The 15,176-nt window shown below is 43.2% G+C and overlaps 1 protein-coding gene across 1 annotated transcript in view; it reads right to left on the reverse strand.

Moving 5' to 3' along the window:
- Positions 1–15,176, reverse strand: part of gaa2 (alpha glucosidase 2) — a 42,820-nt gene that overhangs the window by 13,598 nt on the left and 14,046 nt on the right. Inside the window, exons 4-16 of the mRNA XM_079554048.1 lie at positions 13,933–14,098; positions 13,678–13,774; positions 12,166–12,285; positions 10,191–10,309; positions 7,411–7,542; positions 6,527–6,637; positions 4,793–4,906; positions 3,260–3,344; positions 2,969–3,086; positions 2,207–2,340; positions 1,871–2,022; positions 1,527–1,675; positions 1,310–1,451 (exon numbers count right to left, since the gene is read on the reverse strand). Of these exons, the coding sequence (XP_079410174.1) occupies positions 1,310–1,451; positions 1,527–1,675; positions 1,871–2,022; positions 2,207–2,340; positions 2,969–3,086; positions 3,260–3,344; positions 4,793–4,906; positions 6,527–6,637; positions 7,411–7,542; positions 10,191–10,309; positions 12,166–12,285; positions 13,678–13,774; positions 13,933–14,098 (1,639 nt within the window). The remainder of the gene's footprint in view (positions 1–1,309; positions 1,452–1,526; positions 1,676–1,870; positions 2,023–2,206; positions 2,341–2,968; positions 3,087–3,259; positions 3,345–4,792; positions 4,907–6,526; positions 6,638–7,410; positions 7,543–10,190; positions 10,310–12,165; positions 12,286–13,677; positions 13,775–13,932; positions 14,099–15,176) is intronic.

Below are 15,176 nucleotides of genomic sequence, written 5' to 3' on the forward strand. Positions count from 1 at the left end.
TTAGGAAGGTTCAGATTGTCCTGACGCAGAACGAGCAGCTGAAGCTTCTGTTCCTCACTGCAAAAGGTTCCTCAAGGTCGACCTCCCTTACTTCACTGTGTCTGACAATAGAGGCTTAAGAAAAGGACATCGACTATTGAGACTGACGGGGCATGAGTAAAGATGCACTGTAAAACGACGAGAAGCAGCCCTTGTGTCGGGCATACAAAGAATATTTTAAGATCACTCAAAACTGTCGCTTGTTGATCATTGTTCTACAGGAGCTGCCCTCTGCTCGCACTTCCTTTCTCGGAGCGCCGCCGAGTGCTTGAAAACACGTGATGAACTAACAGAGGGCATGTTCATTTCAGATTAGATTTATGAAATCGGCTAAGGCTTATTGGTGTAGAACAAATGGTAAGGACATTGGGAAGACTTTGGATACACAAAACATAAAGAGAACAGAGGAAATCCTATTATTACATGGACAACGCCGACGCGTTTCGACAGCTACAGTATGTCTTCATCAGGGCGGTATTTGTGACAAATAATAACAAAGGATTTTTAATTTTTGCAACTACAGAGTGCCTCCATACCTCTTTGACTGCTTTTTGACACGCACGTCTCTCCTCTGCTCTCATGCACTATCGGCTCCTTGGAAAAGCACCCGTGAGTTTACTACAACCTGTTACACCTATGGGACCCAAAGCAGCCCTCATTTTCTACTTTCACACAAAATATAATAACAATAAACAAAAGGCATGGAGAGAAAGGGCCAGTCCGCCGTCCGCACATGCCTGGGACACATGGTAAAGCCAATACACTCTGCACTGGCCCAGCATCAGTGCTTGGCATGTTGAATTTGCATTTATTAAACCTGTCCAGCAGATGGCGGTGTAAACAGAATAAAAAACTTCTACACAGCACCATGGAAACCAATCACTAATGTTTTGTCATCAGGATGAGTGAAAATCTGATGTTTTATAAGGCTTAGTAGAAAAAGACAGTCAAATGTGGATCTGTATTATCATTTGTGAAATTTTCCATCCAATACTCATTTTCAATGAGTAAGAGGGTGAGTGAGCGCTGCTGTAGGTTCAAATGTGATCAAGTCAGGTGCTCTTCAAGGATCCATGTGCAAAAAGAGAAAGGAGGGCCAAGGCACAACTGACTTATAAAATTAAAAATCCTTTATTGCACCAAATATATCGCATTTCAAACACCACAGGCAATTTTCAATGCTCAAATTGCCTGTGGTGTCAAACTGAGACAAGGGGCAGGTCAGACTCTTTTCACTTTACCATACAAAGTGGGGGGATTGCTCTCTCACCGTGTAGTAGTCGTACCAGCACCCAGCCGGGAAGTATCCCTCCACTGAGTCCGCACCAGGAAGTAGCACTGGGGTCACCAGCAAGCCCCGCCCCCACAGGAACTGCTGGTCGATCCCGTACGTGAGTGGGTCCTGGGGGAACCTGGGGGCGAATAGAGAAAGTGAACGAAGGCATCCAAACTAATCTGAAATAAAGCATAAAGCAGCAGGTCCTTACTCGAACATGAGCGGCCGTGCCACTGTGTGCCCGTGTGCGTGGGCGTGGTGGAACAGCGTGTAGAGCAGGGGATACAGGGAGTAGCGCAATAACAGGGCCTCCCTCATGGCAGTTCGGGCCGAAGGGCTGAACACTGCGGGGTCCTGTGCCTGGAACACATGGACAGGAGAGCAGAGGCTGTTCAGTGTATATGTCCCACGGCCTGGAGGACAAATACTGCCCTCAACCAAGTATAGATCGATAGATCGATAGATCGATAGATCGATAGATCGATAGAAAGAGAGACTTCGAAGGTGTCCCGAAGCATACAGTGTCTGGTACGGACTGTTGTGGGGCGGACACACCTTGCTGTCCAGGGTATTGTGGTTGCGGCTGAAGGGGTAGAAGGCTCCGAGTTGAGTCCAGCGCACACACATCTCCTCATCCGCTTGCTCACTGAAGCCACACACGTCTGCGCCCACCAGGGGGAGCCCAAGCACGTTAAAGGTTAGGATGCCTGACAGACAGCACACAGCACAGGGAAACTTAGGACACTTTGATCCTGGAGAGTTTTTTCATTCGAAGCATAGTTTGATCAGGTATACAGTAATGAGTGGGAAACTTTGTAAAAGAAAGCTGAGAATAATGTTCTCGTTTAAAAATAAATGGGATCTTTTGAAGGAGTGAGCCTGTGGACTAACCTGCGATGGAGGCCACCATGTCCTTCCACTTGCTGCGGTTGTCGCCAAGCCAGTGGCCAGAGTACTGTCCCTGAGAGGGGAAGGATGAGCGCGAGATGACAAAGGGCCGCTTCCCCAGCAGCCGAGTCAGAGCACTGCACAGAGTCATTTAAATACAATCATTTCACTGGTTTACAACAAATGTGGTGCCTGTTTGTGAGCTGATTTGACGTGCCGAATCTAAAAATTAATAATAAATACATTGGTTTTGTTCAATCAGGTAAATGTTTTGTCCTTATAATGTGTTCCGTCCTGGAGCCTTGTCTGTCCACAGTTTGGGGGAGAACATCAGTTGTATTTGCCCAGATAGAGTCCCTGGCTGGAGCTGGCTGTAACGTCCTTAGGGTTGGTTTTAGCAGAACAAAGGATTTAGGAAATCTTCAACAAAATATCTAATCTCCAAGCAGTCCTGCGTAAACTTTCTAACCTTGTACCTTAGGTTAGAGGTGAACGACTATGGTAAAAATATCTTTTTGCAGTTTTTCTGAATGGCAATGAGATTTGCAAATAATTGATTTGACTTGATTTACCTCAATCTGACCTACGACAGGTACAGACCTAGTGTGGCGGTGCGTAATGGGTCACGTTCAGTTGGATTTCTACCACCTTCAGTTCATACGGAAGGTTTTGGCCTCATGTTGGGCATATTACCTGATAAGTTCTGGATGTGTTTCTGAATTGTAAAAGTGTGTAAAGAGTTGCGGTGGGGAGCTGCAGACGAACCTGGCCGTGGCCTTGGCCTCGTGCAGTCCGTACAGGCTGTGCAGGTTGTAGTGAGAGGAGAGCTTCTGCTGAGCGCTGGCACACACCGTTTTGGAGCGCAGGAGGCCTCCGAGAACTCCTGCAACATCAGACACAAACAAGAGCAAAGCTGAAACAACTGTGACAGGGTTGTGCCAAAAGGATCACATTCAAACAAAGCCGTTATCCAAGTTGATCTCTCAAAAGATCAATGACTTTTAGTTGTACTTAGATGTAATAAGGGTTGACGTGTCAGACTACCGTTCAGCCTACCTGGGGTGTAGGGCGGGTCTTCGATGTTGTTCGATGGGCAGCCGTTGGTGGAGCCATCTAGGAAGTTGGACGGCTCATTCATGTCCTGAACGATAGAAGCCACAGAAGTTAAGGTATGCTTCACTGCAGTAGTCACATTTACTCAGTGACCCAGGGGCTGTATTGGCTGTATGGGTGGTTTGCGTAGCGCCATTCCTTTCTTTCCCAAGGCCCCTAAGACGCTCCAGGACTCATTGTTTGTAGGGTTTGTGGTAGGTTTTCACTGCTGATTGAACAGTCTCCATGGTAAATGCATCCAGAAACCCTAAAAAAAAACAATTGATCCCGGAGCATCCAAGAGGCCACCAGGATGGATAGTAAAGGTGCTGTACTAACCGCCCATACGGCTGTTGGGTCACAGAATGGTCAAATACGCACAAATATTCACTTTTTTTTTCTCTACATAAAACGTTGCATTATGCACCTTTATGTAACCTTTTGAAGTAACTGAACTTTTGCAAGTTTTTTTTTATGTACAGTACGTTTTTGCTTCTACTTGAGCAATATTAAAACTTTTACTTGCTCATGTCATTGTGAGTAAATCTTTAGGGAAAAAAAATCTGAACGTGTTTAACATTTTGTTACTTAATTCTTTAAAAAAAAATATTTGTATAAACCTTTATGGTATTTTCTTTGAAGTTATAATATTCACATTAGTTCATGTTTTGTTTCCCATAATTTATGTATTTATACATTTTGAAACATGAATCAAACTTTTACGCACACTCAGTATTTAAAATACACAAGCAAAGGTGCATGCAGAAAATTTGACTTGAGTATATATTTTGGGCCACAACTTTTTGGCAAGAGCGTATCTCAGTATTTAAAAATGGTGGCCTATTCCTTTAAACTTAAACTTTACCTAGTCGAGGCAAAAAAGGTTGGGAATCAACCAACTGCTTTACTGCACTACAGTGACAGTCAATGAAAAAAAGAACTTTGTCCCTGCATGGCTAAAAACACACATCCATCATGACCACATACAGAACAACAATAAAAGACTTTAAGTGATAAGTTGTAAGCATGTTTGACAAATGTCATAGATTGCGTATAATTGACCGCCTGGATCTGAAATTTGACGTAACGGTAATAATATTAAATAATATTTATTTTAGTTAAAGTTCTTCCTTTGCTGATTTTAGCAACTGATCCGAATCCCTGGGCTTCACCAAAGAGAAGAGTTCTCCTGTGAACCAGGAGATCTCTTCTCTCAGGAGAGGAGAGACCTTCATCTTTACTTTTGAAAGTTTGTTCTTGCTCTCCTCATTTTGCACTAGGAGCGGCTTTCTGGTTGGGAGGGGAGGAACATGATTGTTTACTTTCAATTTTCACTCTCACTCTCGACTATTATACATCTTTTAGGTTGATTGGGGAAACTCCCACAGACACACAGGCACATGCAGAAAGTCCCCACAGTACTCTCCTACTGTGAGGCAGGAACACAAACCACTCAGGTCACAGTTTGAAAAAGTTGATTTGTTTTCCAGGACTTACGATCCACAGCCCGTCAAAAGGAACCTTCTTGTAGAAGCGCTGCAGGTTTTCAAACCACCACTCGTGCGTGGCTTCATCTGAGAAGTCTGGGTACGCCGTCAGACCAGGCCACACCTGAAACAAACACAGGCACGGGAATATACAATAGACTTAACATAAGAGTCTTGGAAAAGGCAAAAGATAATTTCATATTAGAAAAGACAATACAAGTCCAATATACAGTTGTTTCAGTGGACTTCTCCCTGAGATTTCCCGAGAGACTAAAGGTGCATACACAACTAACATGGCAAGTTTTACTGTGTATTGTCAATGTGCAATGCGCTCCAACGTGCATTCAATTACTGCACGTGGCAGCAGGCGCGGCAGAGCGGTGTGTTTGAGTGGCTATGTGCGTCAGCTGTTCAGAGCAGAGTGAACACGGCGTGAGGAGGCAGGAGGGCAAACACACATTCAAGCAAATGTATAGGTCAGTGGTCCCCAAGTGGTCCCCAACCACCGGGCCGTGATGTATTTACTACCGGGCTGCAGAGAAATGGGAAAAAAAAAAGAAGCATTTTCTCTTTTTCTTTGGCCACGTGCCAATAAGTTCATCCATTGATATGAAACTCCTGATAGAAAGTCTCCCTAGAAATCCTTTGGACTCGAGTTCATCTGGTTTTATTACAGACAGAATCAGCCTTGTGCAGCTGAATGTGTTACGTCTTTCTGTCACCAGCGTCTGCTCTCTCCTTTTCCCCTCAGCTCGTGCCAATTTTTCCAAAAGTTCATCTCGTTGCAGCCTCACAAGTTTTTGTCACGACCTTTCACGCTTTCAGAGGACAGAGAGCAGTATTTATCCCGCTGCAGCGCTGCGATAAAAGGGCTGCGTTACATGCTGTAAAAACGTGACCCATAGTCTGTAGACGTGTTTCTCAGCGCTCCCACAAACAAACAAAAGTCACTGCTGTTCACCTGTATCACTGCCCACTGCCTCCTCTTCAGTCCACACGGTCATCTCTGTCACGAGGAGCTCAAAGTGAGCCCACATGAAGCAACGAGTTTGAGAAATAACAGTCCTTATGAAATAATAAACAACTTTTTAGGGGCAGACGAGCCATAAACTCCAGCTACAGAGGAGATTGCGTTGAAGCTTAATCACTCTTCACTTAGGCTACGTTTTTTTCTCCCCTCCTGCGCCAGGAAGAGAGATGCAGAGAAAAAGTTACATTAGTGAATGGAGCAATAGAAGCTACATCTGGTCGTGTAATTGTTTAATGTGATAACAGACTCCATAGAGGGAAATACAGTATCTATGTTATATTGTGTGAAATAGTGACATTTTCGTTAAAATAAAGTCCATTCAGAGGGTATTTAGTTTCTTAAATAAAAAGCATAATTGTTCAAAAGAGCCAGTCTTTTGAAGGGCTCTTTAAAGTGAACGGCTCGGGTGAGTGGAAGTTTGTTTATTTTCGCTAGTGGCCGCTGTGCCATCGTAGAGGTTAGATTCTAGGCCCGAGCCCGAGTCCGAATGTCGGCTCGGGCTCATATGCCCATATGCCGTGCGCGTAGCTGCGTACCTCGCAAACATGGTGCTGCTGTGCAGATGCACCTATCTGAGCCTTAAATAAATAATTATTTACGAATCACTCAAAATGGCCAAAAACAGAGTTGTGTCCTCCATCTCCATGACCTCCATGGGTCACATTTGTCTATAAATGCCCACCAAACCATTTGACAGTGGTCTCAGACTGGTACCTTTCCGATGAGTGTGTTTCCCTGGGCGTCCCTGATGAAGACCCCTCTCCTCAGGCCTTCGTCATAGGGCCAGTACTCTCCTTGGGGCTGGGTGCTGCTGATGCCAGGGTCCTAGGAGCACACTCAGTATGAGCATGTTCTGCATAAAGGAAAAAAGCTCTTCTCTAGCGCTGCACAATATATCACCAAAGCAATAATCTGAGAGATATTGCCGGCACACAGTGGTTTTAGTCCTGATCATTTTACAAAAAGACAACATTTTTTGTGAAGATTTAATGGAAACAATAAATAAAAGTTATTGGATTTCCCAATTTTCTTTATATTATGCAGCCGTACTCTACTCCTATAAGATAACCCACAAGCCCAGCCAGCCAACTCTTTCAATATTCTAAAGGCATTTTTCAATGTAAAACGGCATGAGTTTTAGAGGATTTTAGAATAAACCGGTCTAGACCACTGCACAGCTGCACGCATCATCATCAGAACTCCTTCTACATTACTCCTATCCTCAAACAGCTTCACGGGTTACCAATCTCCTTCCGTATAGAATCCAAAATTCTCCTCCTCACCTTTAAAGCACTTCCTAAACTCGCACCTCCATACTTTTTCTTTTATTTCATGTTTTGTTTCACACAGTTCATGATGTCATTGAAAATATATACTTTTTTGCTCAAACTGTTCTCAGTACTCAGTTACACACAGTACAACGCTACTCTTATTTCAGTAAAAAATTTAGCTACTCTCCCCACCTTTGTCCACCAGTGATGTATTATCCACCTGTGACAGGTGGATCATCACCATCAAAATAGCCAGGGCTCGCACTCATTCATTTCTTGTCTTGATGGATAAAGGCCACTCATTGTGTAAGTATGTGATGTGTGTACCAGGATCATGACGTAGCGCTGGTCGTGAGCGTGCAGGTCCTTCACCAGCTCCGGCAGAGAGTCGAAATGTACCGGGTCGTATGTGAAGTCCAGGAACTTGTCCATGTAGTCAATGTCGTTCCACTGTACGTCCTGCAGGGTCAGAGGGTAAAGAGGACAAGTCAACTGCAAACGATGTGGCCACTACAGGGCAGGCTAATCCACTGAGTCTGGATCCTCTAACCACTGAGGCATTGAGGAAAGTGCCGGCCACTGTACCACATGCCCTGCTTAGAACATCAGCGATCGCCTCTGCCTCTTAGTTCAGCAAAAGTTTAATATTGATTTCTCCAACTTTATATTTTTGCCCTATTCACCTGCAGTGTCTCGCCTTCATATTGTGGTAATTGATCAGCCGTCATGGCTAACGGCTGCCATTTTGGATTGAAGGTCAAAAGTCGGTTTAATCATAAATCTGACTTCAAAAATGAATGCCGAATACATATATTGTATGACATGATAGGCAAAACCATGGTAAAGCTCATTTTCCGAATTGTTGATTGTGGCCATTTTGGATTTAGGGCTCGCATTTTTGAGAGGGGCATGGGGGCTATATTTTTCATTTAGCCTCCACCAGTGTTAATTTTGACAACATATTTTAATTTAGTTTTAGTCTTAGTCTTTTGACTAAAATGTAATTAAATTTTGTAATATCTGGACATTTTAGTCATAGTTTTAGTCTCATGAAAAACTTTTAACTTAGTTTTAGTCCAATTTTAGTTGTCTAAAATATCACTTTGACTAAAATTAAGACTAAATATTTCAGTCGAGGAAATAAACACTGCCCTCCACAGATGACAAATCCACTGAGAAACGAACCTCTGCTCTCCACGGTCACGGAAGTGGCTGAGATGACCTATTCTACATTCTACACTGATCCGTCCCAAAATCATACATTAAAAACAGAAATGTAAATTTTTTTATTAACATATATGTTTGCTAATTTTAAACATAACAGTGACATATTCAGACCAGATAACTGCATTGCTGTCAGTTGGGATGCTTTTGAACATTCAAAGTTTAGGTCTGTGGTCCATTCCATTCTTTCTGACACAGAAAGATGAGCCTATTTTCTGACATCACTATCATAACGAGAACAGTATCACTATACAACAATAAGTCTTAGCCTCATACAGTGTGATATCATGTACTGTACTTGTACTTACTTCAAAGTGTTTTTTAATACCTAAAACAAACTGTATTATGTCTAGGATGTGATGATAGTTGTATCTTTCTGTTAATCACTTTGGTCTTCCTGGAGTTGTTGTAAAGTACTATATAATAAATACAGTATATTTTGATTGATTGATTGATTGATTGTGTAGCATGTGGGTGACCTATTGCCCTCTTCACCGTGGTTACCGCATTCCAGAGATAACCAAAACCCCCACTTCAAGACGCGTCTTCACTCTTGTGAATGGCCTACCAGATTGAACACAGTTCGGGACAAGAAAAAGACTGTGACGATCTTTCCTTTAGACTTCACAACCAGACGAGAACTCTTTATTGACCTTCGAATTGGACTAAAGACTGAATCTCAAACATCTGATTTGAGTAATAAGCCAATTCTTTAATTCATGGACAGTGAGAATGAACTCAACCGATCTGTTCTAATGATGAATTCTTCCCCAGGTCAAAGAGATGCAATGTACATACATACTGTTCGAAATGTTGGAATGCATTTAGAAAGTTTGTGAAGTTGTTAATGTGTTTATCGCAATAGGAATGTATTTCATGAATTTCTCGCCAAGATACGGCTTCCTCCCTTCCCACTTGGGCCCTAATAATATCGGGTTACGGACTAACCGATTGGTCGAATCCACGGAGAAAAAGGGGCCGCCCCCTTGGTATAAAGGAAGGAGAAATAGCCAGAAACTGCCCTTACCCTTGCTCTTCCTTTGAAAACGCGCTTCTGAGCTGAGTTGGAAGGAGGAGGAGAAAGAGACGGCAGGATGAGCACATGGCTAACATCCCCCGCTGAACTCTGACCTCTCCTTTGTCTCAGATGGACCACAAGAACTTTAAGTTTGAGCCCGTCAGTTGACGTGATTTTGTAACTACCAGTTACTTCTTTTTAAGAACATTTGCATTTTTCCTACAAGACAACAACATTTTTGATCGCTGAGCTTTCAGCGAAACCAATTTGAGTCTAGCTGGTCAATCCAAACCCCAAGGCCCCGAGGAGCTGGAGAGAGACCCCCTCGCCTGCATCAACTTGAGAATTGCCACCCGAGAGACCACGACCAAACAGGCCGTCGGACACCAGAACTTTGGATCGCCGGACCACAGTTGGCGTGGAAAACCTTTCTCACGGTCGTAAGCGTATCTCACAGACCTAGCTCAATAAGACTCACATAACCACCTTACTGACTTTCAGATACAATTTTAGAACATTTTATCTGATTATTCATCCTGTTAGCCTTCTAGGTTATTCTGTTTGCACTTTAATATTTAATGCCGTCTGTTAATTGATTTTGATCATTAAACCTCCATAAACCACAGTTTGCTTTGGTAATGTCTGTGTTTATTATTCCAGAATAAGGGTCCATGTGTACGTCCAAGACCTCATTTCCTTCAGATAAATCTGTAGTTTAGCCTCCTATTCTTACTTTTATTTTGTTCGCTTTTAGAACTGGTGCCCCGTTAAATTTTAAGGCTAATCTACAACCTATTAATTAATTAATATACAAATTAATTGATTAATAAACCCTCATATACTACAATTGATTGATTGGGCTTACCTGGGGTATCCCATAGTTCCTCATGGTTGTGACCACCTCCCAGGTGGCGTTGCTGGTCTGGTATCCCCACCGACAGAGGTGGTACCCTAATGCCCAGTATATGGGCATGGCCGGGCGTCCTGTAACGAGGAACACATAATCACTACCCTGTTGGAACTGTTGCTTTATTTGTGCTTTGGAAATGACTTTGGACGTCTTAACTTGGGATTTCTTAATCTAATAATGTATGTGTCAGAATAATACCTGCAGGGCGCAGATGTTATACGATTTAAAGTGCATATGACAGGTTATCAAGTTGTTGTTATTCTTTTTTATTTGGTGGGATGATACCTGTGTTCGGGAAAATATCACACTTTTACACCCATAAAATATCCGTTTGTGGTGAAAGTAAAAGTCAAAACTTTGGTTTAATTATTAGCAATCTGTCCTTAGCAACCCCTTAGCAACAGTGGAATGCTCATCAGTGCTGACGCATCGCGACTGCTGCTGTCATGTTCGATCCATAAATAAACTTTTTATTTTTTATCCGTAAACAAACTACAAGCTTCCGTATATCGAATATATGTATATCGTTCTGTGATTGGTTCCCAAATCCATGCAAAAATTTCGGCCATGGTCCCCAGGCTGCTGTGCAGTTCCAAATGATACGAGCGCACACAGCAGGCTGGCGTTAGCCAGGTTAATGATTAGCCATATTTATATTCAAATGCATTGGTAATTTACTTCAATAAATGTAAGTTATTGTGTGTGTGGAATCAGCCATTATTTGTATAAATGCACTTCTGGTGGAGTTTTCTTCAGCTCAGGTGTAGCTTGTTATACTTTATGATGTTTATACAGTTCTTTGCATTCATTAAAAAAGGTTGTACATTTGAAAATGCACCTTATTTATACATGTTACTGTGAAGTTGGTTCCAGCAGCAGCTATAAACTCCTCCTTTGCTTGTGCAGTGTGTTTAGTGTAAACAAAGCAGCCACCATGCTGACTGGACACACATGAATCTGCATTTGGAGAATCAGTGGAATAACAGGATATCTGTGCACACTTTCTTTTGGCCACAGGACGATTTTGCTTTTCTCACCGCACTTTAACAGGATGGATATTTTAGCTGCGGTGGGGAGCAGTGAGCTACTGGGACTAAGGAGCCGATGTTTTCAAAAACTTGGACAATATTTACGGGATATTTGCATTGGAGGCTTTTACACAATGGAAGAGCGATGTCTGCATTTTGCCAAAACTCTTTGTTTTTCTGCATGTTTAGTGAATCAACAGTTGGCCATAAGATACGGCTGGTTTGTGGTGGTTAGCTCCCTAGCTTCTTAGGGCAGGTGTACACTGCGCGATTTCTTTTGATCTAATAAGATTTTTAGATGTTACATTGCATGACGTTGGGTTTGTAAAATCGTGAGCTGCTCTCGTCTCCACTGTGTGATGGTTCAAAGAGAGAAGCTACGACCAATGTTTATTAATATCAGGCTACAAACGGTGTATGTTTAGCTGAGGCAAGGGCCGCATGCTAGCAAATGCTAGCGGTGTTTATGTCTGCAGTCAAATCCTGCCGTTTATGGCAGGGTCACGGTACAGATCCACATGTGATTTCACTCTGCAGACTTGATCTGACGTATCGGTTTGTGTTTGTGACCCTTTGGTTTGCGTTTGGTGAAAAAGTTGTTTATGTTTATATTGCTATTGCAATCTCAGCCCCTGGTCCCAATTAAGTCGATACGAGTGCTGGTGCTGGCTCCCAATATTGAAGATCAGATCCCAATCTACTGGTTGGTGACCGATAAATTGGGCCAATATTTGGGTATTTTATACTTTACATAGTTTTACATCAGCCTTAGAAAAACCCATATCGGTCGACTTCTACTACACATCCTTCCTTTCTTACTTCATTGGCTTTGGTTAAGTTTTATTTAGCAAAAGATATGAATGCTTAAAACTTAAGACAGTTCTCTACTAAAAGCTCCTCACCGACCACCTCCAGATACTGCTGCACCACCGCGGCAGGCTCGGGGCCAAGGAACACATAGAAGTCCAGGACGCCCCCTATGGTCCTCCAGGTGACTGCAGGAGCTGGCTGGAGCACCACATCTGCGCAGACACAAGTCAGGACATCAGCAAATCCTCCAACTAAACTGGATTATCCACACCTTAAATCAGTGGTCATCACCCAAGACCCAAGCTCTGAGTAACAGCAGAATCCACGGGGCCGAGGATTCACACACTCATACACCCATACATAAAGGATGCCAAGGCAACCTTTCCCTGCCACCTGAGTTGAACGCTGTCACTCACCCCAGACGCTGCTATAATACCATCGCTGTTCACTCTGTTCAAATGTCCTTAGTCCGAGTTCCAGCGCTGTGTTCTCAAAGTGAAGTCCTTCAGTGTCCAGACACCACGTTGGTGTTTGTGCGGATAAGCTCTGAGTGATGCATTTGCTTTGTGGGCTGAAAGTCCAGAGAAGCCCCAGTTTTGGGGAAAACAATGGTCCAGGTCCATTCCAAAGAGTGTCCAGTTTAAAATAAACATCGATATCGAAGGCAAACACAACCGCAATAAAACACATTTCCTAGATTACACCCAAATTCAGCCATTCACAGATTAAAAATTAAAAAGTTGTTTTAGCAGTGCCTCATTGATGACAGCGGCTTCATTCTATCAGATGCGTTGCCGTCCACTTTGAGCCTGCTAGCAGACCCTGGGAACATGTAAACCCAGACTTCTGATTGACAAATACACTTTCAATGTGTTCTGCACACAGGACATGATGTCCTTACCTGCCTGAAGATATCGGTAAGGTACAGGCTGTGCTCCACTTTGGACCCACACACTTATGGGGCTTTTCTGGCGTATGTATATAGATATGACTAATACATGTGTGTGAAATGTTCCTGTATCAATCTGTGGCTCCTCTACTGTAGCCTGGCATCCAGACTAATCTCCGATGTTTATTAATTAATAAACAGGAGACTAGTCTGGCAACCCTGACGTAGAAAAGCTACTGCTTGAGGCGGGACTAATGTGGGACAACCGAAGCGCATAGCAGCCAATGAGAACATAGCAGATGTGACGACAGAAACAGCAACAAGAAAGTTGTAGTCATTCGGACATTAACAATGGCGCTCCTGCCACACGGAGTTCAGTAAATGACTTCTGTCGTTTATGTCAGAATAACTTAAGAATACAAGCAAACCGGAGCATTACGTGAAGTGGTTGCTTGTGTTGAAAAACTACAAAACAAAGGCACAACAACGTGACGCCCGTTCAGGGAGCTGCTCTGATTGGTCGGTAGGCTCCATATCGCTGCGTCACTTCTTTTAAAGCGCGCAATGGAGTGTTGCCAGACCCTCTTCTGTAAAGAAGCGGAGTCTGGTTGGCGAGACTACCTCTACTGATGAATCGCTCATGTGCAGATCAGTGCATCACTGCGGTTACTCGTCCCATCCCTATTCATGACACATAGACGGTGTTCAGACTGACCCATGGCGTTACTGTTGAGCAGGAAGAATCCATGAGCGTGTCCTCCCTCCTCTAAGGCCAGGTAGAAAGGGTGCACTCCATACAGGTTGGTCTTCTCCTGTTCCACACAAACATCACATTCAATGGGTTCATATTCCCAACGCCAACAATCCTAAAGTGACACACTTCTATCATTAATATGATTCAAAGGTCATTCACATCCTGTGTTTAGTATTCTAGTACAGTAGTCATTTTGGGTTGAGAAGCAGAGGTTACCGTAGGGGGCACGTCTCTGGCCCACATGGTGAGTGTGTTCCACTGTACGTCATGCTGGAAGGTGGACCGGTGCTCACCCAGGCCGTACACGTACTGAGAGGGCAGGGAGCTGGACAGCTGCAGGAACTGGTCAGCGAAGAACAGGGGGGCCATGGTGGTGTTCAGACTGGACACAAGGACAAGGTCACGGCACCAAAGTCAAATAAGATATACACAGACTGCAATATACACTATACGCTACTCTAATGATCACAAATATGTATTTAATCTAGGGATGTCACAATTCTACATTTTCAAATACGATTATAGTGAAGAAAAATATAGTAATTTTACGATTATTCACGCTACTCGAATTTAAAATACAGAGAATTTCTTTACAGTGCATTCTAAACATTCACAAATAAGAAACAAGACATTATGTGTACATTTTGATGTTTATTCAAAGCTGCCCTCAGCTATACTGGCAGTAGCTGTGGTAGTGAACCCTGCTCTTACCCCCACCTCCCTCTTCGCCACCCCTTTTGGTATTAGAACATTAATGATCCATTTGGAACAAAATGTACAGTGCAGAGGGCAGCACGGTGGCACAGCGGTTAGCACTTGTGCTTTGCAGCTAAAAGGTCCCAGGTTCCACTCCCACCTGGACAGGACCTTTCTGTGTGGCGCGTGCATGTTGTCCCTGTGCCTGCGTAGGTTTCCTCCAGTTTTCCTACAACTAAAAACACGTGCAGCAGACCAGAATGAATATTATGGTTGGTGTGTGACATTGACAGCCTCACTTCCTTCAGTCTAGGGCAGGGGTGAGCAATTCATTTTCACACCACATAAGAAGTTGAGTTGGAGGGCCACACCAACAATAACTCGAACTTATTCAGCAACTTTATCTTTTTTTCTTTTCATCTTACTTTATCTTACATTTGAATATCTGATACTGTTATTTAGTAGGACTATTATTTTATGAAAATATTAAGCCATATCAAGCCAAGGACGTGCATGTGTGTGCATCATTATTTAGCTTATTCAACTTCTTATACTCGATAACTTCTAAGATCGCACTGAAAGCACCTCTCTGCTTCCTTCAAACGGATTTTCTGTGAAGGGAAGCGATAGCAGGGGTCTCCAAGTCAATTTCCCTGGGGGCCAAAACATACATGGGGAGTGTATTGCCGGGGTTCACTGACAAAAGCTCCTCAATAAAAATGATGTGATTGGGGAAATACTATAGAAGAAACACTGATTATTGC

The sequence above is a fragment of the Gobius niger genome, assembly GCF_951799975.1.
Source record: "Gobius niger genome assembly, chromosome: 3".
NCBI classification, from domain to species: Eukaryota; Metazoa; Chordata; class Actinopteri; order Gobiiformes; family Gobiidae; genus Gobius; species Gobius niger.